The 26,293-nt window shown below is 40.4% G+C and overlaps 1 protein-coding gene across 5 annotated transcripts in view; it reads left to right on the top strand.

Annotated features, from left to right (window-relative positions):
* LOC124596034 (tubulin monoglutamylase TTLL4-like) overlaps window positions 1–26,293 on the top strand; it is a 257,391-nt gene that overhangs the window by 89,642 nt on the left and 141,456 nt on the right. For all 5 annotated transcript variants that reach the window (XR_006978272.1, XM_047134999.1, XM_047135002.1 and 2 more), the window contains exon 9: window positions 15,410–15,512. Coding sequence is in view for 4 of the 5 variants with exons in the window: in XM_047134999.1 (XP_046990955.1) it covers window positions 15,410–15,512 (103 nt within the window). In the remaining variant the exon portion in view is untranslated. The remainder of the gene's footprint in view (window positions 1–15,409; window positions 15,513–26,293) is intronic.

The raw sequence follows: 26,293 nt of genomic DNA, 5'->3' as shown, positions 1-26,293 counted from the left end.
AAAGTATTCGTATGGAGTGTAGCCATGTATGGAAGTGAAACATGGACGATAAATAGTTTGGACAAGAAGAGAATAGAAGCTTTCGAAATGTGGTGCTACAGAAGAATGCTGAAGATTAGATGGGTAGATCACATAACTAATGAGGAAGTATTGAATAGGATTTGGGAGAAGAGAAGTTTGTGGCACAACTTGACCAGAAGAAGGGATCGGTTGGTAGGACATGTTCTGAGGCATCAAGGGATCACCAATTTAGTATTGGAGGGCAGCGTGGAGGGTAAAAATCGTAGAGGGAGACCAAGAGATGAATACACTAAGCAGATTCAGAAGGATGTAAGTTGCAGTAGGTACTGGGAGATGAAAAAGCTTGCACAGGATAGAGTAGCATGGAGAGCTGCATCAAACCAGTCTCAGGACTGAAGACCACAACAACAACAACAGAAAAAAAAAACAGATTTATACGTGAAACCTTAGCTTTTCTGGTGGCTAAATGATCTTCGAGAGCAGTATTATATGTGAAAGCGCAGCTTCCCTTGCAGCCACACTTATATATAAATTTAAACCATTAACTTTACCTACTCGTGTGTTCGTGCTGTTTAACAGTGATGTTGCTGTTGACTGACTACATCACATGTTCTGTGCTGTGAATACCTGCCTTCATTGGCTGGCGAGATCACGTGGCATTATGACTGACTTACAAAAATGCATCGCAAACTCGATTTCAATGCTTCGGAAAGTAACTTGCCGAGTTTGTTGGAATTCGAATTTCTACTTTTGTAATATGAAAATATGCAACATACTTGTGGCTGCATATAATTTTTTTCCCGCTCGTGGTTGTTTACTAATGTGCCGGGAATATCAAGCCGATGCATGAAACCTTAACCCTTCAAAGGACTGATAAATTTTACAGCTCCGAGGGAAAGTATCCTGTCATTTAACACAGAAAAGTGTATTTTCGTCCGGGAGAAAGTGTATTTTTAACCGGGAAAAGTCCGGGAATTTTTTTTCCTTGTCCGCGTATACACCCTGAAGTGAGGAATTTAATATTTCTAATTTCTGACTCCTGTCTTCAATTTCAGCTTTGCAGATTTAAGGTTTTTAATAGACCTGTCACCAGGATTTATCTGTGGAATTGTGTGCTTCACATGTAGTTAGTCCTTCTTATTCCTGCAGTCTGTTCTGTAGCGAGAGTATAATAGTTTCTGTTCTTGCAATATTTACCTATTGATGTCACAAGAGAAGTGGGATCTTTGTCTATTACTTTACTTGTTACATATTTATCTATACCATAGTTTACAGTGTCTTTGAGTGTAAGTCACAAAACATTGTGTTTTTCAGGTTTGAACTAAATGTTCTCAGTTTGTCAAGTAGGTTGTTAGTGAAGTCTGTTAGTTTGACCAAATTTGAATATTCTTGTTGCTTTCTAGATTAAATTATTACCTTTGGTGACCATTGTTCCTTTAATAGAATCATGCTTGCTAATCCCCCTCTATTGGGTACACTCTCGAAAACATTGAGTTTGTTTGTAGTTAGGAGGCCTAAAATATTTCTTCCACAGGTGGGCTGTCGAACTATATGTTTTATGTAGTTGTCTGAGAATGAATTCAGTATTACACATTGCATTGTCCTGCTGGTGGATGCCATATTGCTGAGGAAAAACAAACTACATGTAGGGGTGGACATGGTCCCCAAGGGTAGTTTTAAGCTTGTGTTAAACCACTGTGCCTTCCAGAATATGAGATCACCAAGGGAATGCTACAGAAGCATTCCCTTCTGACGATTGTTGCAAGACATTTGCTGTAAGATGTTTCACACCATTCATGCCAACAACCATCTTTATGATGGATCATAAAACATGATTCATCTGAAAGGCCATCTGTCACCTCACCACTAAGTGGACGTCCAGTTGTGGTATTGGCATGCAAATTCCAGCCTTCGTTGCCGATGGTCAGCAGTCAGCATGAATGTATGAACCATGCACCTGCTGTGGAGGCCCATGCACAGCAGTGTTTGGTGAATGGTCATTGAGGAGACACTATTGGTAGCTCCTTGATGCATCTGGATGGTCAGTTGCTCAATAGTTGCACATCTATTCGTCCATACGCATCTCCACAGCCGTACGCCCTGTCATCCATGGCCCGTGGTGCCCCACAGTTGCCTCGGCACCAGTTTTGGGTAGTACCTTGTTGCCATGCCCAGTACACTTTAAGCACGGCAGCACACAGAGTTTACAAACTTAGCTGTGTCAGAAATGCTTCCACCTTTGGCCGAAATGCCAATGGTCATGCCCTATTGGACGTCAGATAAATCACTCCGTTTTGGCATTGTGACAAAGGCTGCACTGTTCCACCCCCACCCACCCGACATGCTTTATATACCCTCCACTGATAATGGTGCCATCTGCCCTATGTAAATGTTAATGCATGTTACATTGAACTTAAACAGTGGTTGCATTAATGTGCCTACACTGTGTATTGCATAGTTTTCCCAGCCAGTGCTAAACAGGTTAGCCACCACCTACTAATACTACAATAAACTTGAGATATTTCTGTGCTGTTGAGTTTAAGCTATGTTTGAATGACACCTCGGCTGATGTTTATGAATCTAGTGGCTTGTAGAAATGTCTGATAACTAATCTGTGTCTTAAAAATTCACTTTCGAACCAGTTTATATTGTGTAGCAGTGTAAATACAGATAAACATCTACACTACATCTACATACTTATATAATAGAAGGAAACATTCCACGTGGGAAAAAAATATCTAAAAACAAACATGTTGTAACTTACCAAACGAAAGCGTTGCCTTTTTGATAGACACACAAACACACACACAAAATTCAAGCTTTCGCAACCAACGGTTGCTTCATCAGGAAAGAGGGAAGAAGAGGGAAAGACGAAAGGATGTGGGTTTTAAGGGAGAGGGTAAGGAGTCATTCCAATCCCGGGAGCGGAAAGACTTACCTTAGGGGGAAAAAGGACAGGTATACACTCGTACACACACACATCCATTCGCACATATAGACACAAGCAGACATTTGTAAAGGCAAAGAGTTTGCCTTTAATCTGACCGGGTGGGGACTGCAAATACTCTAGCAATACTTAAAAGACCAATTACCATAGCAGTCTGATCCCTTTAATCCCACAAACCACAATACAAAAAAATCGGTCACTCTAGTATTCTATATTCAATCTTCTTTACAGATGAACCACTTTTTCCTGAAATTCTCACAATAAAGCAAAGTCGGCCATTCACCTTCCCTACTACCATCCCGACATGTTCATTCCATTTCGTATCACTTTGCAGTAAAATTAAAGCAATTACAGCCCTCGGTTGCAAAATTAAGTCTTTTGACTTGGTTTTGGCACTACTATGAGTGCCTTCATCAGAAGTAAGACATTCAAACTGTTTTACATCTCTTTTTAATACATTTACACGCCGTTTTTTCGAAATTTTCCTGAGTCTCTCCATCCTTTAACGTGTTTTGGCGGCAACACAACCACCTAACCTTTGTGCACATCGTTGTCTACCAACCCAAGTTCACCTCAGGATCAACATAGCCCAGATTTATCAAACACTTTTTCGCCTTTTTTCACAACAGATCTCCAGTTACTTTCTCCAGTTATTTTCATTTTCATTTCAACCTCATGTTACACTTTCCACCTTCTAATACCATGTCACCCTCACAACATTCCCACGACGACCCCATTAAGTTTTATTTACATTCCCTCCGCAAACATGCCTTCACCCTAGCCAGATTACACTCGCATATTTTATTTTCTCAGGCTTGTCTGACATTTGGCATTACCCCCAAAGGCCTCACACTTAAAGTTCCCATCTCTGGCTGTAATCCTTCTATCCATCAGTCCCTATACCAGTTCCAAACTGCACAATCCATAGCCCTCACCAGCATAATCCTTCACCTACACATTGACTCTGCCAATGAACACACCGGTCAACTCCTATCCCTAATCAAAGTCCTCAATCTTTCCTCTCCCACATCCACACCGGCTGTTCAGAGAATCCTCCTACAGGCCAACTGTAAATTAGAACAGCATGCCACCCTCCACCTCAAAAAACTATCCAATCTCTTGGTTTCCCACCTCCGGAAAGGCAACTCACTCACCCTTCACGACCTTTCCAGCAAACCTCAACCTCCTCTCATTGCACACAGACCCAGTCTCTCCCATCTACTCAACCTCCCACTTCCAGCTCCACTCCCTCCAAAACCTCAAAATTCCAATCAACACAATCTGGAACCACAACACCCTAATTCAGTAGTTAACCTTTCATCCAAACCTCTCTCCCAATCCGAAACCTCTGTCCTATCCAAAGGCCTCACCTTCAGCCCCACTCCCACATTCAACCAAACAGCCCTCGTCAAAGATTTACTGTCCTACACTCGTACTCTCTGCTGGAAGTATCACTTTGCCATGAAGAAAAATGATCCTAATCCTACTCCTAATGATCCAACTCCCCAAGACACTATCCAAATTGAACCCTGCCTGGAACAGTTCCGTCCTCCGTCACAGCGGGACCCACCTCCTCTGCCTCGAAATCACCCTCTCCAAACCTTCCAGGAATTTCTGACTTCCAGGCTTGCCTCTCAATCTTTCTTAAAATACCTTAATCCTACTCCCAACATCACCACTGCTGAAGCCCAGGCTATCCGTGATCTGAGGGCTGACCGGTCCATTGTCATTCTTCCGGCGGACAAGGGTTCCACGACCGTGGTACTTGATCGTCGGGAGTATGTGGCTGAGGGACTGCGTCAGCTTTCAGACAACACAACATACAAAGTTTGCCAAGGTAATCCCATTCCTGATGTCCAGGCGGAGCTTCAAGGAATCCTCAGAACCTTAGGCCCCCTACAAAACCTTTCACCTGACTCCATCAACCTCCTGACCCCACCGACACCCCGCACCACTACCTTCTACCTTCTTCCTAAAATTCACAAACCCAATCATCCCGGCCGCCCCATTGTAGCTGGTTACCAAGCCCCCACAGAACGTATCTCTGCCTACGTAGATCGACACATTCAACCCACTACATGCAGTCTCCCATCCTTCATCAAAGACACCAACCACTTTCTCGAACGCCTGGAATCCTTACCCAATCCGTTACCCCCGGAAACCATCCTTGTAACCATTGATGCCACTTCCTTATAGACAAATATCCCGCACGTCCAGGGCCTCGCTGCGATGGAGCACTTCCTTTCACGCCGGTCACCTGCCACCCTACCTAAAACCTCTTTCCTCATTACCTTAGCCAGCTTCATCCTGACCCACAACTTCTTCACTTTTGAAGGCCAGACATACCAACAATTAAAGGGAACAGCCATGGGTACCAGGACGGCCCCCTCGTACGCCAACCTATTCATGGGTCGCTTAGAGGAAGCCTCCTTGGTTACCCAAGCCTGCCAACCCAAAATTTGGTACAGATTTATTGATGACATCTTCATGATCTGGACTCACAGTGAAGAAGAACTCCAGATTTTCCTCTCCAACCTCAACTCCTTTGGTTCCATCAGATTCAGTTGGTCCTACTCCAAATCCCATGCCACTTTCCTTGATGTTGACCTCCACCTGTCCAATGGCCAGCTTCACACGTCTGTCCACATCAAACCAACCAACAAGCAACAGTACCTCCATTATGACAGCTGCCACCCATTCCACATCAAACGGTCCCTTCCCTACAGCCTAGGTCTTCGTGGCAAACGAATCTGCGCCAGTCCGGAATCCCTGAACCATTACACCAACAACCTGACAACAGCTTTCGCATCCCGCAACTACCCTTCCAACCTGGTACAGAAGCAAATAACCAGAGCCACTTCCTCATCCCCTCAAACCCAGAATCCCCCACAGAAGAACCACAAAAGTGCCCCACTTGTGACAGGATACTTTCCGGGACTGGACCAGACTCTGAATGTGGCTCTCCAGCAGGGATAAGACTTCCTCAAATCCTGCCCTGAAATGAGATCCATCCTTCATGAAATCCTCCCCACTCCACCAAGAGTGTCTTTCCGCCGTCCACCTAACCTTCGTAACCTCCTAGTTCATCCCTATGAAATCCCCAAACCACCTTCCCTACCCTCTGACCCCTATCCTTGTAACCGCCCCCGGTGTAAAACCTGTCCCATGCACCCTCCTACCACCACCTACTCCAGTCCTGTAACCCGGAAGGCGTACACGATCAAAGGCAGAGCCACGTGTGAAAGCACCCACGTGATTTACCAACTGACCTGCCTACACGTGATGCATTCTATGTGGGAATGACCAGCAACAAACTGTCCATTCGCATGAATGGACACAGGCAGACAGTGTTTGTTGGTAATGAGGATCACCCTGTGGCTAAACATGCCTTGGTGCACGGCCAGCACATCTTGGCACAGTGTTACACCGTCCGGGTTATCTGGATACTTCCCAAAAACACCAACCTATCCGAACTCCGGAGATGGGAACTTGCTCTTCAATATATCCTCTGTTCCCGTTACCCACCAGGCCTCAATCTCCGCTAATTTCAAGTTGCCGCCACTTGTACCTCACCTGTCATTCAACATCATCTTTGCCTCTGCACTTCTGCCTCGACTGACATCTCTGCCCAAACTCTTTGTCTTTAAATATGTGTCTGTATATGTGTGGATGGATATGTGTGTGTGTGCGCGAGTGTATACCCGTCCTTTTCCCCCCTAAGGTAAGTCTTTCCGCTCCCGGGATTGGAAAGACTCCTTACCCTCTCCCTTAAAACCCACTTCCTTTAGTCTTTCCCTCTCCTTCCCTCTTTGCTGATGAGGCAACAGTTTGTTGCGAAAGCTTGAATTTTCTGTGTGTGTTTGTATTTGTTTGTGTGTCTATCGACATGCCAGCGCTTTCGTTTGTACTTGTTTCGGAACTGGAAGTAATTCTGTTTTACAAACATTTGAATAGTATTGATTATGTCATGTAATTCTACAGGATTTACTGTCGATTTGTGCAAAAGATCTGTTTATACATTTGCATATCTTTATCAACAAGAGCTGTAGAATGTTTTATACGAAACTTAGATTTAAAACTGGTCTTTTCTGAACGATATAATCTAGCTCTTTCACTAGTAGCTAATAAGGAGCAAAGAAAGTAATTACTGGATGTACTGGAACACCATCTTTATGTAATTTTGTAAGCCATATAATCTCTGAGCCATATGATTCTTATTAACTAGCATATGGCTGTTAGTTTTAGATATAATACTTTTCCATAATTTGGTGGTGGTTTTTACGTGTTCAGTGAAAGCTGCAGTCTGATGTTTTTGTAGGTGTAGGTAGTTGAAACTATCAATTAAATGGTTCATTTTGGTAACGTAAACGCCTTTGTTCAAAAGAATTAAACTGTTTGATTTATCAGATTTATTAGTGATGACTTTGTTCGAGGTTATTTTCTTCTTAAGCTTGCTTAATATATTGATTTCATTGCATAGAGTTTGTCACTATCAGTAGCAGTAGTTCTCAAATGGTGCCCTACCATGTGTTTCATAGAAACATCCTCATCTAAAGCATGTTAAAGATATACTTTTAGCACATCTAGCTGTTTTTCAGGGACTTTGCATAGTGGAGCATATTTAATACCTTTATTTAATATTTTGATCTAATCCATATTTATTTTTATATTTGAGAAGTTTGTTATTTGATCAGCAATGTATTGATTGTCCGCACTTGTTGTCAACAGTTTATCTTTTCGTAACGTGGATAATTGGATTTAAGTCTTCATGCTCATTGTGATCAAAACTATTGAACTCGCACAGATAAGTGGAGGTGATAATAAGCATGTGACAAACTGTTAAATGTGAACTTAACTTTATCACAGGTTCTGCACCAGTTTTGCATTTCTTCTAATCCACATTCTCTCGCCAATCTTGATAGCTTTCATTGCAACCAAGGAAGTACAGTTTCATGTAATGTTGACATATTTTGGAGTGCATTATGTAAACAAGCCCTGTTAAATCAAATGTGTTGTGTGGCTGTTAACTCCAGTTTCAGTAATATCCTTCACATGACAGTTAATTGAAATTTATTAGCACACTTCATTACATTAATTGAATTTTCCATTGGTGTTTGGCACAACATGATAATGTTGAAAAGGCAAACACTTCCTAAAGTTCTGCAAAATTGTGTTTATTTGCTCACGAACTGGCTTTTGGCTTCTCTGGCCATCTCCAGGTGACAAGTGAATGTCACAAAAACAGATAAACAGTACATAAGACTTAAACACATGTTAACCATTTAAACATGCAACATAAAAAAAATTTAGTTTACAGTGGAGCTAGGAGGCTGTTCTTAAAATTTTGGGGGCCTGTAGTACAAAAAGACACCTATTTAGCTTATACAGAAAAGAGCTACTGATATGGTAATCGCTGCAAGCTCCCAACATTAATGCAGCCACAAACATGCATCTTTCCATTTGATGGTGCTCCGCCTCACATCTCTTCCATTACCTTAAACAGCCTTTCAAATGGAACTCCAGACCATCTCACATATCGCTTCCAGCTCTGTCTGGGTATAGTTCTGCCCTGATTTATTATATACTATGAAAAAATAAAATGCAAAAATTACATTGCTTCTGTATGCTAGCCAACAGTAATCACTCAACAGTTACAGAGCTTGGTGGAAAATCCCATGGACTGGCAAAATGTCGGACGATCTTGTGAAAAAGTTGCTCGCAACTACAGACCTTCATTTTATATTAACCATTAGCATATCAAAATCTTTGTTCAGTAGTAAATACAAATAGCAACCCTTGACACAACATAGTGTGTATAAAATCACATGCAAGCAGTGCAAAAAAGTTTATATTGGCCAGTTAGCCAGAGCTGTGGCAATTAGGCTATATGAACATAAGAGAAGCTGGAGATTAAGGATGAAAGCTTCAACCTTTGTTGATGATATTTTTAACAGGGTGCCATTCTTACAATGGTGAATCAAATATAAACAGGGTTTTGCTTTATACATTTACATAAGTTTCAGAAAAATTGATACAAATGAACTTATTTTTCTATATAGTCTCCTGAACAGAAAACACATTTCTCCCAGTGGGTAGGTAATTTCTTGATCCCGTTTTCGTAAAATGAATGTGGCTGTGCCTGCAGCCAGTTGTGCATAAACACTTAGACAGGGCCATCCTGTGTCCTCTGACTGCTTCCTTTAGTGATCCAAACAAAAAAAAATTGCAGGGCGATAAGTCCAGTCTGTACAGAGGAGGTTCTAGTGTGGCTTATAATAGTTCCCGAATTTTTTATAGAGTTTGGACAGCTGTATGGGGTCGTTAAGCATGATCACATCCCAGATTAAAAATATGCACCTTTTCTGGTGATACGCATATTTTGTTTCGACCAAAAGTTGGCAATAGAATGCAATATTCACAGTAGGATCTTGTTGGAGAATATCGATGGAAAAAACTCCTTCAAAATAAAAAAAGACCATTGCAGGAACCTTCCCTGTGGAGAGAGAGTTTTTGACTTCTACAGGTGCAGATTCGTGCTTTTAGTTGCTTTTTTTCTGATTTTGGGGTCTAATGTGGTGCACCCATGTTGCATGGTCTGGTGCAAAAAATGTTTCCCTTCAGTTCAGAAGCATGTCAGTAGCCACTTGCACCCCTTGAAACAATTAAATTAATGCTTTGCAGTGAGAAGATGAGGCACCTACCTTGAGGATACTTTCTGAAATCCAATCAGTAATGATCGCCTAAGCATTACTACAGCTTACTCCAACCTCGGTAGCAATTTCAACAACTGTTATTCTGTGACCGTCTTCAATAAGCTGGCTAACAATGTAAATATTCTCCTCAGTCATACTGCTCCTCAGGTGATATGGGTGAGCTGCATTCTCAACTGTTTCTCGTCCTTGTAAAAACTGCGTCTTACACTTGAGTCTTTCTCAGGAAGTTGTCCCCAAACTGTGGCACAAGTGTTTTCAAAATTTTGGACGGTTTTACACTCTATTGTGAGAATTTTTACTGTAATTTGTTGTGTAACAGCTGAGACTAACTCTTGCTCTGACATTGTGATTCTGACTAAAGAAACAGAATGACAATAATCACTGGAAACAAAAGGAACAATGATCAGAGCTCTCCATTTACGAAAAGTCATGGAAAGCAAAAATTCTGATTTATGTTTGATTCACCCTCATATGATGGAGAATGTGAAGTTTTATATTCTGTGAAGATAATCTGAAAGATGACCCCGCCAAAAATCGACACACACATGCGAAGAGTGCCAGCTTAATATTAAATGATGTCTCAGTTTCTATTTTCCCCTTTGTTCGATTAAGTTTTCGTTACAACTACTAGAATTAAGCCATAAATTCATCTAATTTCTCATTGGTTATTAAATCTATCTCCACATAAAAGTTTTGTTACCCCTTTTTAGTTAATGTAATTATTTCTCTGTGACAAAAAATGTAATGTTTTTCTATGTAAAAACTGTCATTTTTGTACAAATGATATCTGTGTAATGTGCACATCTTGAATGAGACACCCCCCAGCCACCGACACTTACTGCTTACTGAGTACATATTGTACTTCTTTCTGCCCTGTGTGCCATTTCCCTAAGAAGCTCCATAAAACGCCTTACATTGGAGCTCTTTGTAACTAGCAAATCCCTCTCCCTGTGCACATGCTCAGATGCTGCTGAAGAAGCAGTCCTAGCTCTCTCACAGGGTGAATAGGTGAGGCCAGATGGCCATCCTCCATATTGACTCTTTGCCTCGAGCAACACACACATTACAACCTGCTTCTCACCCTGCGGTGAGGGCGGATTCCCCATGTTGGGTACACTGCAGGGTGCATCGGTGGCAGAGCTCATGTGCGAAACAAGACAGACCTGATGTGTTCCATGTAATGTGCCACATTCTCTGTCACCACTACTTCCCAGTCAGCCTCAAGACGGCTGACTGTGGCCAAAAGTGTCTTCAGCTGGTTGTGAACTGAAGCCACCTCCTCCCATGGCCACACACATTGTATCCATCCTAGTATTACTAACTTAAAAATAATTATAAAAGCACAAAGAGAAAACTGAATATGCAACTTGCTACCATTCACATGTGTCAGCATTGGAGACTGACACCTTATGAACTGTGTCACTGGCTGCTCAAAATAAATGACAGATGTGCTACAGACTGAGCGAACCTACACTTACAGTTACTAAAGTGTGACATTACAGCTCTTAAATGTTAAAATACAAGAGTGATTTAAGAATTACACTAAAAAAAACCAATGTTGGAGAAAACAAAATATGTAACTTGCTGTTCCACTGGTGTGTCACAGGTAACAGCTGGAGCCTGCCTAGTCTGATATAATAGTGAAGTACACAGATGGGGAGGAGGGAAAGAAATTAAACTTCACAAATTAAGAGGGTATATGGTGATATAGTAATGCTTACATAATCAAGTCAAATTTACAAAGAACTTGGTAGTATGAGCCCACTTAAGAGTACAACCTTCACCCCTTGTGGTATGGATGCATCCATGGATTAAGTTGGCATAGGTGTTTTAAAGCCATTGTAGCCTCTCCTTAGGCCCTTGATATCCTGGATACTGACACTGGGATGAATTTGACATCTGAGCAGGTTCCACACATTCTATCAGGGATAGAGCCAGGGATCTTGCTGGCCACAGGAATATTGCAGCAACATGCAGGTAGGTCATAGGCGTGTGTGTGTGTGTGTGTGTGTGTGTGTGTGTGTGTGTGTGTGTGTGTGTGTAAAAGCATTGTCCTGTTGAAAAATTACACAGTTGAAAAATGGCATCTTGATACTGTCATATGAGAGGTAGCACATTAGGATGCAAAGTGTCCGTGCTGTACCATTGTTCTGTCAGAGTTCCACCTGTCACTATCAGCTGTGATCTGAAGTCATACCTAAAGTCTCACCACACCATGATACAAGGAGTAATACCAGTATGCCTCTCCAAAGGATTGGAAGGATGAGCCACCTCCCCAGATTGCTACTGTACTTGGCAATGGTGGTCTTCGGAGGTACTGCTGAACTGCTATTCATTACTGAACACAGTGCAAAGCTGTGTACCAGCAGTCCATGCTTCCTGGTCATAGCACCACTCCCAATCAACATTTTGCATTGTGGTGTTAATGACAGTCTGCACATGAGACGATAATTTCCCAGTTTGGCTGCTGCTAGTCTCTGGCCAATGATGTGGGATAACACAGACTGTTGCAGAGAGTCCATTAGTTGTTCTGGAATAGCAGGTGCAGATGTGAAGGATTTATGATGTGCTTAGTGCACAATATGGGAGTCATCCCATGTTCTGGACACAGATGTGGTAGACAGAACATTGAGGACAAGCATGCCTGCCCTGACGTTTCTATGCAGCCACTATCACACCAGAATGCCCCACACTCTCGATATTTCACGATTCAACCATCTAGCCAAGTGGAGACCAGCAAGAAGACCTCTTTCAAACACTGTCAGATACTGATAAACATATCGCAGAAGTGTATGTGGCATATCTGTATCCTTCAGTGATCACTCAACATCTGACACTGTCAGCACCCCTTTATATACACTATCAGGCTTGGTACCAACATGAAACACTAATACGCTAGGGTGGCCATTCTACTTGTCACATATAATTGCAACTGTATTCATTTATTTATTTCATACGTGCTGATGTGTACGTTTACAAAGTTACATTGACATCGCACCGTGTCTTCTAGGTGCTTAACTTTTCTTGTCAGGCAGTGTATGTATACCACCAGTTAGCTTCATTGGAGTTTAATCAATTCATCATTGTGAATAACACCTTAAGACTTCACAAACAAATACCATATGTTTAATATTAGGGTGGTTCAGATATAAACTCCAATTAAGCCAGTGTACTGAACAAGCAGTTCTGAGAACGATGGTGGAGCAGGGGATTGAAGATCGGTGCATTAAGGAGGAGGAAGCAGCTTGGTTTGCTGCTGCACTCTCATCTGGTCTCAGTACAGCAATGAGTGAGTAGTTCCTTCTTCTGGTACGCAATGTATTGTCATATAGTTTTTAAACCTCAGGGGGTTTTAACTCATTTGAAAGCACAGTTTGGAGACGCTACACTGTTGCAGAAGCGAGTGCTTACGTAGGGGCAGATAATTTAAGGACAGCTAAGAAAATGTAGAATGTGAAGGTCATGCTTGACTCCAAAGGTCAAGTTTCACTGATAACATCTGTGCTGTTAGAGAGGTTATTGCAGTTGGTTACCAATGCACTATTGAAGAAATCACAGCAGAGGTACGAGGACCTTTTTTTCTTTTATTTTTTTCCCAACCTCTGTTAGGCTATAAATAAAAGATACGTGCATAGAAAACAATTATTTTATTACCCTAACCACCGAAAAGATTGTGACATTTATCGTACCTGTAGACAGGCTGTGCAATACCCTCTTCAAAATATGTTGCCACCAATGATTGCAAATGAGCACTGACATTGTTTTGAAGATCTTCGTTGGTTTTAAAGTGCTGCCCTCCTAGCCACGTGTTCAGGGAAAGGGTGAAAGTAGCTGGGTGCCAGGTCAGGACTGTACAGCGAATGATCGAAAATGTCCCATTGAAATCGTTCAAGGAGCCATTGGGTTGTGCCAGCAGTGTATGGACGAACGTTGTAATGGATCAACACAATTCCTGACGTGAAATGCAAATTTGGTCATTCAAATCAAACAAAGAGGAATGCTGACTGAAGACGTGGCTAGGAGGGCAGCACTTTCAAACCGACGAAGATCTCCAAAACAATGTCAGTGCTCATTTGCAACCATTGGTGGCAACATTTTTTGAAGAGGGTATTGCAAAGCTTTTCCACAGGTACGATAAATGTTTCAGTCTTTTTGGTGATTATGTTGAAAAGTAACCATAAGTGTACAAAACTTTTAGTAATAAAATAATTGTTTTCTATGAACTTGTCTTTTATTTATAGCCTATAGGAGGTTGGAAAAAAGAAAAGAAAGAAAGAAAAAGAAATGGCCCTCGTAGATACTGGCATTGGCTGTGCTTGCCATTATCAGTGAACAGCTTGGCTTTAGACAAATTAGTGCATAGTGGATTTCGAAGTTGTTAGTGGAACAACAAAAACAGGTCAGGTTGCAGGTTGGAGATCTGTGAGACACTTCTGAATCAGTTCTGACAAGAAGGGAAAGATTATTGAAGCACATTGTCACGTGTGATGAGACATGGGTCCATCATAAAACTGCATAATCCATAATGACAAATAATGAGAGATAAAATAAGGATGGAAGCCTGCCCAGGGAAGGCCAAAGCACACCTTTCAGCCATAAAAGGTTTTTTTTAAAATCCATGAAAAAATTACTTGGAGGGGAATGACTTGAAAACAACAGAGACATCGAGGAGTGTGTGTGCAGTTGGTTTACATGTCCTTAAACCTATTTATGAACAAAAAATCGCCGACAAAACTGTGTAGAGCGTGCAGGAGACTATTATGATGGAACATGTTGTTAATCTAGAAATACGTTTCACTTCTTCCTCACTATCAGATAAAATGTGATTATGTATAAAAACATTATTTAGTTAGTTAGTAGGGAGAGGACTTCCTATGGTGCAAGCATTGGTTTGATGGTTGAAGAGAGTGGGAGAGAGATACCCGAGCACAGAACATCACCAAGGCATGACACAATTGAGCATTTCACCTGCTGTGAAGGGGTCGCGTACGTTTTGTCATTGCGGCTTCGCGGTGTTTTGGAAGGCAGAGAGAGAGAGAGAGAGAGAGAGAGAGAGAGAGAGAGAGAGAGAGAGAGAGGTGTGTAGCCTAAAATGATGACGCACAGAAACAGTTGAAACAATCTTAAGAGAAGTGTCATTACATCCTCTTCTGTTCTGCTCCAAGATCCACCTCGGAGATAATAATCTGATTAATAAGAGATCTGTGCACCCAATGTGGTAATAATTATATAAGAGCAACCAAATACGGAAGAGTTCTTTAACAAGCATTTACATCATTTCCTAGCGCATTTGGGTAGATATTAGTTCTCTTACAGTCCTCGACCCTCTACAAATGGAGGAGAAGTAACACATTACAAGGATTGGTATTGCATAGCACACACAGACTCACAGACTGACACTCTCTCTCTCTCTCTCTCTCTCTCTCTCTCTCTCTCTCTCTCTCTCTCTCTCTCTGTCATTTCAAAGTCTGTGTATGTGTGTGTGTGTTTGTTATCATCAAATTAAGAACTTTGTGTGATGGGTGGATAATACCCAACATTTTATTTTTAAGTGTGCTTGTCTACTAGTCAGTACTTCCTCTATTTGGTGAGTAACAATTTTACCTATTTCAATAAATTATTCTCTCTATGTTTGTGGTACTTTGAAGAGAAGAATTTTATGTGCTTAAAATGATGACAGTTTTTTGTATTTCTGAAGAGAAGTAATGCATGTGAGTTTGTATTCCAGGTTTGGATTCATTCCTCGAACCTATGTGTTACCACAGGATAGCAAGATGTTACGTCAGGCTTGGGAGAAGAATTGTGGAAAGGAGAAGTGGATTATCAAACCTGTAAGTTCTAATGTGATATTGTGAAGTTCAGTTTTTCTGTACTGCGCATTTTTGTTGCAATTTTAATACATTGTTTTGTGATGCCAGTTTTTTTAAACACTTGTTCACACTACAAAAAAGTACTATATCAGATTACTTTTACCATGTATTGAAGAAATTTTATCATGCAATTGCATTTATAGAAAACATTGTTGTGTGACATTATCTTGCAGGTGCAACGCCAGAGCTTCTATTCAAGTCTTTTGTAAATGTGATTGCAAATATCATTATTAGGATATAAGTTTCTGGAATGGGAATTACCCTGCCTGTAAGAGCAGTGTTCTTGAACCACATACTATATTGTGTAGCGATATTGTCATTTAAGTTACACAGTGGAAAACTTGCGATGGGTAACAATAGAAAAGGATAGATTGCTACTCAGCATGTAGTGGAGACATTGAGTGGTTGACAGGTACAGTGAAATAGACTGGTAGATATTATTCAGGTAACAGATAAAGTCCTTCATCAGATGTAGACAAAACAAAACTTGCAGAGTCACACAAGCATAACACACACACACACACACACACACACACACACACACACACACACACACACACACGTGGCCACTGTCTTCTGTGGGCACTAAGGCTCCATCAACTTTTGAGGGAGCAGCGATCCTCGCTGGGATTAGTGCTAGGGGTACAAAAGAGATGAGGAGTCGGGAGAGTTAGGGGTAGCAGGGTAGGGAGTGGGGGAGACATTAGTGCTGTCCGTAGAACCATGTAGGGATGTTGTAGGATTGTGGGCTGCTAGGTGCAGCAGTGGTAGGCTACGCTATCTGTTCACGTGAATGGCCACATTCAAACAGTCCCAAAGAGAAACCTGGACCACCCAGTTGCTGAGCATGCTGCCCAGTGCAGTGTGTTTGGTATGACATCAAAAACTGCTGCACAGCCTGTACCATTAGGATTGTTTCACCAACAGCTTTTCTGAATATCAAATGTGAGAACTCTCCCTGTGACATGTCCTCTGTTCCCATAACCTCTTTGACACTAACCTGTCCTCCGCAAGACTATCTCCTTAATTGCTCCCACCCCAGCCCTACACACTCCTGTCCCACCTGCATATCTGCATCGTCTTCTCCGCTTCTTGCCTCTCCCTTAACCTCTGCCCCACACCGGGCCCCATCCAGTACAGCTGGCTGCACCTAGCAGCCCAGGATGATACTGTCCTTACCTCACACGTCTTCTGTACCCCTCACCACCCTCCCTAAGAAAGATCACTGCTCAGAGAGAAAATGGCAGTGCCTGCGGGGGTGTGGGTGTGTGTGGGTGGGTTGTGTGAGAGAGATTTGTTTTGTCTACATCTGATGGATGTAATCTGATAGCAGAATAACATCTAGCAGTCTCTTTCTTTATACCTGTCTTCCACTCAATAACTCCTCTATGTGGTTGAGCAGAACTCAATGCTTTTCATATTATTGTCAGTAAGATTATCTATTTGGATCTATGTTCTAGTGAAACAATGATGTTTATGTATTATAGTGTCATTATTCCACCCTGGATATTGCAATAGTATTTATTTGTTGGATCAGTTGCTGATGTACTAATAGTAGTCACATGTGAGGTGACCAGATTTTTTAAAAAATTTCAGTCTTTAGCCATTCTTCTCTATTTCCTTCTGTTTGCTTTTGCAACCTGGCAGAAGAGTTGCTAATTATAATGAACATGTACGTTTGCCAGAGCTTCATGCGCTTTTGAAGATTAGTTATTGCAATAGTCAATTTATCTGGGAGAATTAATTGAAAAGAAGTCAATCATTTAGTCTAAAGTATTTTTATAGATAATTGTAAACATTGGAAGTAGAATATTCCCCCCCCCCCCTTTTCCCCTTCTTCTTTTTTTGCAAATTTCAGTTATGTTTGAAATTATCTTGTTACCTGTACAATGTCTGCCTGCCTGTATAGTGTAATGCATAGCACACTAGCATGAGAAATAGAAAGGTGAGCCAGGTCCAGATCGAATCCTCACTGTGGGTTGACGATGGTGGTTATTGCATTGGTCAACCTGAGTGTTGGTTTTAGGTGGTTTCCCAAGCTTGTTTTGGCAAATGCTGGGCTGTTACCCACTTTTCACATGAATAAATATGAAACTCAAACAGTTAAAATACAATCACACCTTGAAAAAAACATACTCAATTCAGACAGGTGGTCCACACAATTTCCCTCCCTTGAGCAACTGATGACTATGGTGACAAGAAGGGCATCCAGCTGCAAAGTTAAATAAAATAAATTTAGTGTACAGTAGATTCGATACTAGACGGGGTAAATACTAACGAAAAAAAAAATTACAACATATATATTGTGGTGCACATGTATGCCGAAAACAGGCACCACTGAAGATCTGTGTCTTTAAAACGTATTCTTCATTCTTTCTTGTCTATAAGTAATTGAAATTCCCTTTGATAATATCTTTTTTTATGACAAATGTGTGCTGAATATTAAGGGAACAGGCTGGTGTGCCACTGGTACTGGATAAACAGAAAGCAAATCGTGATTCACGTTTTAGGTATTCAGGAAGTATATACTGTTTTGCAAGGGATTTATTAAGAGTAGAACTAAAGGTTGAATAAAAAGTTTTAGTTTTACTTGCCTTGTCATATTCGGATAAAATTAAAAGCTTTCAACAATTGCCTCCATCATCGTCGCCAGAGGGTCAATCTGACCGGTGTGAAACTGGTGAGGCATCCACTTCTATGCCCAGAAGATGCATCTGATTGGCTGGATTACATCACAGAAATGGTGCATATTGAGGTGATTCTCAGCATCTATAGATTGTTTGTCCGCTCTATCCAGCAAAGTCAAACAGTGGAAAATTCAGGACAAAATAATGATAAAATTATGGAAAGATACATTGCCACCCACCATATAGCTGAGTTGCAAATAGGTTTAACAAAAAGACTGTCATACAAATAAGGTTCCAGCCAAAAAGGTCTTCATTGGAATTAGACAACATAAACAAACTGGCCTCGGCAGCCAGAGACTGTGGTTGTGTGTGTGTAAAGTGCAATAGTGTGTGTGTGTGTGTGTGTGTGTGTGTGTGTGTGTGTGTATGTCTAATTCTGATGAAGACCTTTTTGGCCGAAAGCTTACTTGTTTGCCAGTCTTTTCATTGTACCTATCTGCAACTCAGCTGTATGGTGAGTAGCAATGTATCCTATCTAGCAAAGTAGTTTACTGCCCAATGTGAGTGGTGGCGCAGCAAGCAACGTTGGATAGAGAATGCAGGCATAACATGGACATAGAGGGTGCCAAATCAGTTTGTGCCATTTCCTTGTCATCATAATAAACTAATTTGGCCCATCAGAGTCCATCCTCTGGACATGCAAGTGGAAGCCTCACCAGTTCCATGACAGTCAGACTTGACAATGGTGTTTGGATGCAGTCATTGAAAGTTAGGGATTTTTTCCAAATTTGACATGCCAAATAAATGGATAACTTTTTATCCAAGAACTCCTTTGCGAAGGACTTCGTAGCCAGAGCTAAAATTTATTTATGCAATAAGTGTGTATTGGTTATACTGAATTATTAATTTTCCTCCCATGTATATTTTTTGTGGTATTCCTGTCTGCATCAGTAGCAGGAGTCAAGTCGAGTACATAGCGTGCTGCTCAGCAAGTAAACCTAGGTCAGAAAACCTAAAAAATGAATTTCATGCTAAGCTATACATTATGCAGATAATGTCGGGATTTTATGGCCAAGTGCAAGCCTTTTAACTGAAGGCCAGTTCAGTGACTTGCATGTCCCTAACCTACCCTAGTTATCCAACCAGGGGTGGTCAAAGTATAAAATGGAATACAACTCAAGTGTTGTTCCTGGTGAATCTTCACAGTGTTGAAGGTGAAGCCTACATTAAAGACAGAAAGGAAAAAAATTCTGGGGTCTGACCAGGATTTGATCTCATAACATTTCGGTCTCCAGGCATGTGCTTTACTGCTAGGTCACCAGGCCCGATACCATGTACAGAAAGCCATTATTTATAGTGGAGTTCCTCTGTGGTATAAATGAATGAAATCAGGGTAAGTACTGTGAAAAAATTGAGAAGTAATTTAGGGTCATGAATTTGAGGGTTAGTATAACTTGGTTGTTATTACATTTAGTTGCGGACATAGAATACCAAACAGAAAATTGGGAAACGGAGTATAATTTACTGTTATATGGTGCCTTTTATCATTATAAATGAGGTCTTCTGTAGAAAGGAAGAATAGAATGTTAAAGAACTTGTGTTGATTGATGGCTGTAATTGTGTAATGCTTCTTTAAAAATCACTTAAGCAAAGAGCAGAAATAAATAAGCTTTGTGTAACTTAAAACAATCCGAGGCCTACTCACAATCTTTTGATTGCTCAGGTGTAGTAACCAAGAAGGTCGTTTAATATAAATCATTGAGTTGTTTTGCCATGTACTCAAACCTGCACAAAATGTAAATGTTGTATGGCATGTATATTTTGGAGCTATGTAAGGAATTTTCAGATAATAAAAAACATTGGGACACAACCAATAATTTCATATGTCGGAGAAGTAAATATGATGGATCCATTAGTCAACAAAAATTATTTATTATTTGCAAGTACGTAATGTATCAGTTTTGATGATGTCTCACGGACGATTAGTAATCTTGTTGTAGTTTTTGAAACAGTGAGGTATATTTAATACAACTAGACAGTTTTTACATTCCCTCATCGTTTCGCTTTGTTTTCAAGCTCTTGTGGCAGCACATTTTGTAATGTGTGTGCTGTTTGAAGTCTATACCCGGTGTAATTCTGTTTCTTTCAGTTTTTTGTGTAGAGAATATATGAATTATAAAGTGCCGTATCAAATATGTAAAAAATATTTTTCAGTACCATTTCAAAATTTCCTCATGACAGGGAAACCTGCTAGTATCTGATCTTGGTAGTCAGTACCAATAATTCCACTGTTGTAATCAACAATACATTTTGGTTTGAACATAAGGTTTCATTGACTTATGTTTTGTTCAGTTATTTCTACATCTTCAACATTAATGTGCTATTGGAGTTTATCCCTTTGCGTTCCCCCTTTCTTAGTTTTGCGTTAACAAAATATTGTAGCATTTTTCATTATTATTATTAAAACATAATGTTCCATTTCCATCTAAAGTTAAAAACAGTTTCGACGGAGAATACCAATTATCCATGTACAAAGTGTCTTATTTAGTACTGGATTTGATAATTCCATCACAACGGTTTCAGATGCATTGTAATCAAGATCTGTTTTATTGTTTCCTGAATATATTTTAAAATTACAGTAATAGCTCGATATTTACTCGCACAGTTCACAGAATTTTATCCCAAATCTCACCCACTTTGATGGATTAAATTGTTTGAAGCATGTGTTTCTTAAATTTCATTACATATACTTTTTAATTTTTTGTGGAAATAGTTTATCACAGGTGTGACTTTACATGTCGTAAAATAAAAAAAACAAAAACAAAAAAAAAAAAAACAAAAAAAAAAAAACATTGTGATTTGCAAAACTAGTTTCACTGGCGTAGTTTTCCCGAATATTCGTGTTTTTATAACAGTTCTTTGAGACCAGTACACCTAAACTTTTTTTTTACCCTTGATTTGTTGTTATGCGTAAGGCAAGGTATATTTTAATTTCATAACACATGACAGGAATCCATGTCTCATCAATTTTCTGTCTTATATTTCAGTGATATTGTTTGTTGTGTACACTGATTCAGGTCTATGACAATATTATCCTACAACACCTGGTCAAAATTTATATAAAAAAAAGTCTGAAGCTAGTGTTATTCCACCTAACTGCTCCAAAATTTATGCTCATATGCAAGGAGTCTGCATATATTCCCAGATTTTTGGCTTGTTATTTTCTTCTTTCCAAATCCATTGTTCCAATAATTGATACTGTTGTCATCATGGGTGTCATCTACAGTGATTAATCTCCTTGATTATTTTTGTACAGTAAATGCAATATCACTGTCATTATCAACAGGATCTACCAGATCAGTGTCCTCAGTAACTAAATACTTATCAGTACTATCATCACTATTAATGTTCTTTTTACTGATGTGATAGGTGTATGGGTTGTTTAACTCTTTTAGCTAATTATAAGCAATGCACATGAGCAAATGAGAACATGTATTTGAAATAGGAGACCATTGAGTAATGTTGACCCACGAGTCCAATGTATGGACTTGCAACAGCAATTTGTCCCAAATGAAGTACCATGAGGCAGGCACGTGCTTGTTGCTAATGACCCAACTTCCTTACAACAGGTCCTCAGCTCATGGTGTCATGGCTAACGTTGCTGCCTCTGGATCATGGGATCCCAGGTTTGATTCCTGGCCGGATTGGGGATTTTCTCTGCCTGGGGACTGGGTGTTTGTGTTGTCCTTATCATTTTGTCATCATCATTATTCATGAAAGTGGCTTGATCGGACTGTGTAATGATTGGGACTTTGTACATGCGCAGATGACCGTGCACTTGAGTGCCCCACAAACCAAACATCATTATCTTTCTCAAGAGTCTCACTTGTGGTTGTTGTAGGCCAAAGGGTTAATAGCAGTGTGAATAAAGGAATGAAATATGAAGATGTCAGATCACCTTTTGGGGCAACAGTGGTAGATAACATTGAGGACTAGTTAAGGAAGTCAGTGACCAGGGTTGTCACAAGCTCTGGAAATCATGGGGGGGGGGGGGGGGGGGGGGGTAATTAAAAAAAAATAGTAAAATCTTGTTTTTTGTCTCAGTAGCATGAAATTGTTTGTTTACTGAGATGTCAGCTTCATTGCTGGCTGGGCGCAGCTGAGTATATGCTCTGCTTCCCCACTCTCTCATTCTTACTTCTTCTCACCGTCCCGCCCCTCCCATGAGCTTGCAGTCAGTGCTGTCACCGTCACTTGCTGCTAGCCTAGCACCTGCCAGTGAGAGACAGAGGGGGGGGGGGGGGGGGGTGAGGAGTGGTTTGTTTGGATCTGATTCTCAAAGCTTGTTGCCGCAGTGCCGGAGAAAACAGTTGTGTATACATGAGTTGTGCATGTGTGTGCACACTCGTTTTCTGACAAAGGCTATGGCCAAAAACTTAGTGTGAGAGTGTGATTGTCTTTCCTATGTGCCTGTGTATAGCTCATCTATCATCTTTACAGCGAGTTGCTTCCTATCCTCATTAGTATTGATTCTTGGAGTATTTGCAGAAGTTATCTGTTGCATGGGTGATCACCGTGGTATCATTTCATCGACATGGTGTCCTGTGACACATGAATAGCAGGCCACACGAGTGGACTTCCATGATGGGCCAAAACTGCAGGCCATTTCTGTGGGTATCTCTAACGGATCTAATTTGCAGGCCCTGCCTGTCAGATATAGTTTCATCGATCTGCCCGCAGGCCGGATCTGTCTGTGTATGGCGTAATGCGGTGGTTTTTCATGGTTTATCCGTGAACCCAGGAGTGTGGTGCTCCTTGGCAGGCCACAGGTGATGGATTTCAGGAATTGCGACTTTCTCACGCATGTACATTGTACAGTGCAGCATTTTATAGACATTTTATTTATTCTAATCCATTTTGGCACTTCGAAAGTATTGTATATATTTAGAAAGTATGGACAATAAGAAAAATAAAGTTGTTGCAATCACTGGCAGTTTGTACGCTATGTACTCGTGTATTTCTTGAAAGAAAAATTGCACGATAACTGTAGAATAACAGACATAAACAGTGGGTACTAACCAACGATAACAAACATATTGGCGGTTGCCTATAGTGTTGGTTCACACAACTCTTCACAACCTTGTTCATTTCTTCAGGAGGTCTACTTTTTTTCTGAGATTATTTCGGAAAGCAGTGAAGGTATTTTAAATCTGTCTTATGACTCCAACAAAATGTGTATTTTTGTCACAAATGTGTTTCACTTTATTGAAATAAAATAACACAGTGGTCTTAATGCAACATTGGCTTTCTTTCTCCATCTAAAAACAGTTCATTACAAAAGATGGCGAGTACTAACATCAAGATTTTTGCTCACATGTTTAGAATACAGAAGTCCTTACATTTTTTTATCAGCTCATGTGTTTACTTGCCCTTGAGATTTCAAAATTTGTCAGGGAAAAATGCTAAAACTCGTCTGGAAATCAGGGAAATATCAGGGAATTTCACTTTGGGAAACTTGTGGAACCCTGGTGACAGAATAACAATACTGGAACATACAAATATGGAAGGGTCCATACCATCATTAAAGTCATTTAACACATTCACAAGAAATATCTTGTGGGAAATGCATTGATGTCATTATCACTAAAGGAAGCTTGTCAAAATTTTTCTTCATAAAAAGTTATCTGCATTTTCTAGTACATGTTGACTGACTTGCCCTAAAAGCATAATGATATGTGCTTTCATCACTGTACACACAAACGCGATTGCCAGAGTAATATAAATACTTATTTGTTAGAACACAGGATTTTTGTGAGGTGGTAATACTAATTACGCTGTCATTTTATTTGTGTTTGTAATCAGGGAAATTAGAGTACAGGTGACCAGTTATTATTATTATCTATTCTGGTCTCCCCTCAGATGCCGCCAGAGAAGTAAGAAGGGAAACTTCCAGAATCCTGAACATGTCCAAAATGCTGGAGAGCTACATTTCCACTGCAGTTTTTAGGACAATACATGCTCTGCACGGAGAGAAAGGCATAGTTGTATTAGCAGCAGGTAAAGATGATGCTGCATTGTTAGGCTAAATCATTGTTGATGGAAAATGGAAACCATACACCAACTGTAGAAGACTCCAGGGAAGACTCCTTAGTAAATCAGGCTTAAAAAAGACCTCCATAATACTGTTCCCTGGGCAACGGAGTCCCATCACAATAATATGATTTAGAACACCTCCTTTGAGTACCACTGTTTCTGATAAAGATACCTGTTGTGACAGTGCTCACAAGGATAAGACTTACCTTCGAGTAAATGTCAACATCAAAATGAACATCAACAAAACTTACCTCCTCACACTAGAAAAAATCATGCTAGAAAACTCTGTGGTTGGGCTTATGATACATTTTGACAAAAACATAATTAGGTGTTTGCAACTACCTGCATGAAGCTAAATCCTCGTATAGATTTGTTTATACACTGCCTTGATTAGGTCTTATCACACATTGGGAATATAATTGAATTTGTGGGACACCATTAGAGTGACACAGGAACATCAAGCTAAGTATAAAGAGGTGAAAGAAAATGGATGTCACATGTTCCTAATCATTGTGAAGGAGAAGACTAACAATGCCATTCTGTTTTGCAGAAAGAAAAATCTGACAGTCCTCTATTGAAACTCTAGGTGCAGCCACCATTTTGTACTTTCTCAATACTGTGACCAACATTAGTGGACAGAGAATTGGCAATTTGCAATAAGAATGGCGTGCTTTCGTAACTATTGCTCATGAGAGAGATACTCAGGCCAACTTAGTGATGCAAATGAAACTTTCACTATTGGCCACTTACAAGGAAAAAATTTAAGAAGAGAGCAAGTGCTTTGCATTACCATTTTACGCAGGGTTTAGGCCTGGCAAGATTGTTAGGAGTGTGAAGAAATATGGCAGACAGCATTAGAGTTAATAGGAAAAAGTGAACACAATTGCTCATTGTCAGTCCAGTACATCTGTAAATGCCTCGTGTGTACGTAATCTGTCTTCGACTACTATCACATTTTTCAAAATAAGGAGGTCTCATGCAGCACTGTATAAGGGCATGCAAAAATCAATCTCTTCTGTCACATAGACATTCTCTGATAAAACTCCAAATTGTTAGCTGAACAGCAGTAAACACCACCCTTTTCAATAACCACTGCCCTTTTGTGCTTATTATTTTCTTTCCATAGGGAATTGCAGTCTGTCTTCATGATTTATGTTTTATTGGCGGGTTTCCATTATCAAATTCATTTTATCTTATTTTCTATTTTAGGCCTCATATTTGATTTCGTATGGTGCCCGACTTCTAATCCTTGGGTACCATTAAGGCTCGTGATGCTTAATTGAATGGCTGTAAGAGATGCAACATTGCATCTGTTGCATGTTGATACCATTCTCAGCTTACTATTCTTGGCTTACCAAGCACCATCAGTGGTCACTTCCTGTAGTCCTTGAAAGTACCCAAAGAAGTTTGTGCAAATGTGGGACAAGTGAAATATAAGTTGGTGTATTATACAACCACTCATTTCTTTGACAGCTACTGATTTGTCTTTTTACGTTTGATATTCTAGTGGAGACTCATTATCAGCACAAAGCTTATTGAAAAGAGCTCACACCTCTGCAACTCTAAAAGATGGCATATTCTCTCATTGCCTTACTGCCATGCTGATTTAAATTAACGTTCCTTCAGGAAAAATATAATAAATTTTATCTTTGCCCAGAGTTTACATACACACACACACATCCAAATCCCATTTTTTTGTCCTAGCCTGATGGCTGTCAAATTACTAAGAAAAGCATGATCTGTAAAGAACATGAATCCAAAAGCAGATTTTCATCTGTAGGCAGTGATGTCAGCAACTGCAACTAACTTCAGCTGCACTCCGCTGTCGCTCCGTCTGAATGTGGACAGCTAGGGGTTTGAAAAGAGAATGGGGTTGTTCATTGTCAGCTTTCTTATTTCTTCCTTGTGTGTGCGCGCACATATCCGTGTGCGCACATGCGCTTGCGTGCGTGTGCGTGGCTAGAGGTCCGAAAAGAGAATGGAGTTTTTCACTGTCAGCTTTCTTCTTTCTTCCTTGTGTGG

Source organism: Schistocerca americana, chromosome 2 (genome assembly GCF_021461395.2).
Source record: "Schistocerca americana isolate TAMUIC-IGC-003095 chromosome 2, iqSchAmer2.1, whole genome shotgun sequence".
NCBI lineage: Eukaryota > Metazoa > Arthropoda > Insecta > Orthoptera > Acrididae > Schistocerca > Schistocerca americana.
The sequence above is the reverse complement of the archived record's forward strand: the minus strand, read 5'-3'. Positions and strand labels throughout refer to the sequence as shown.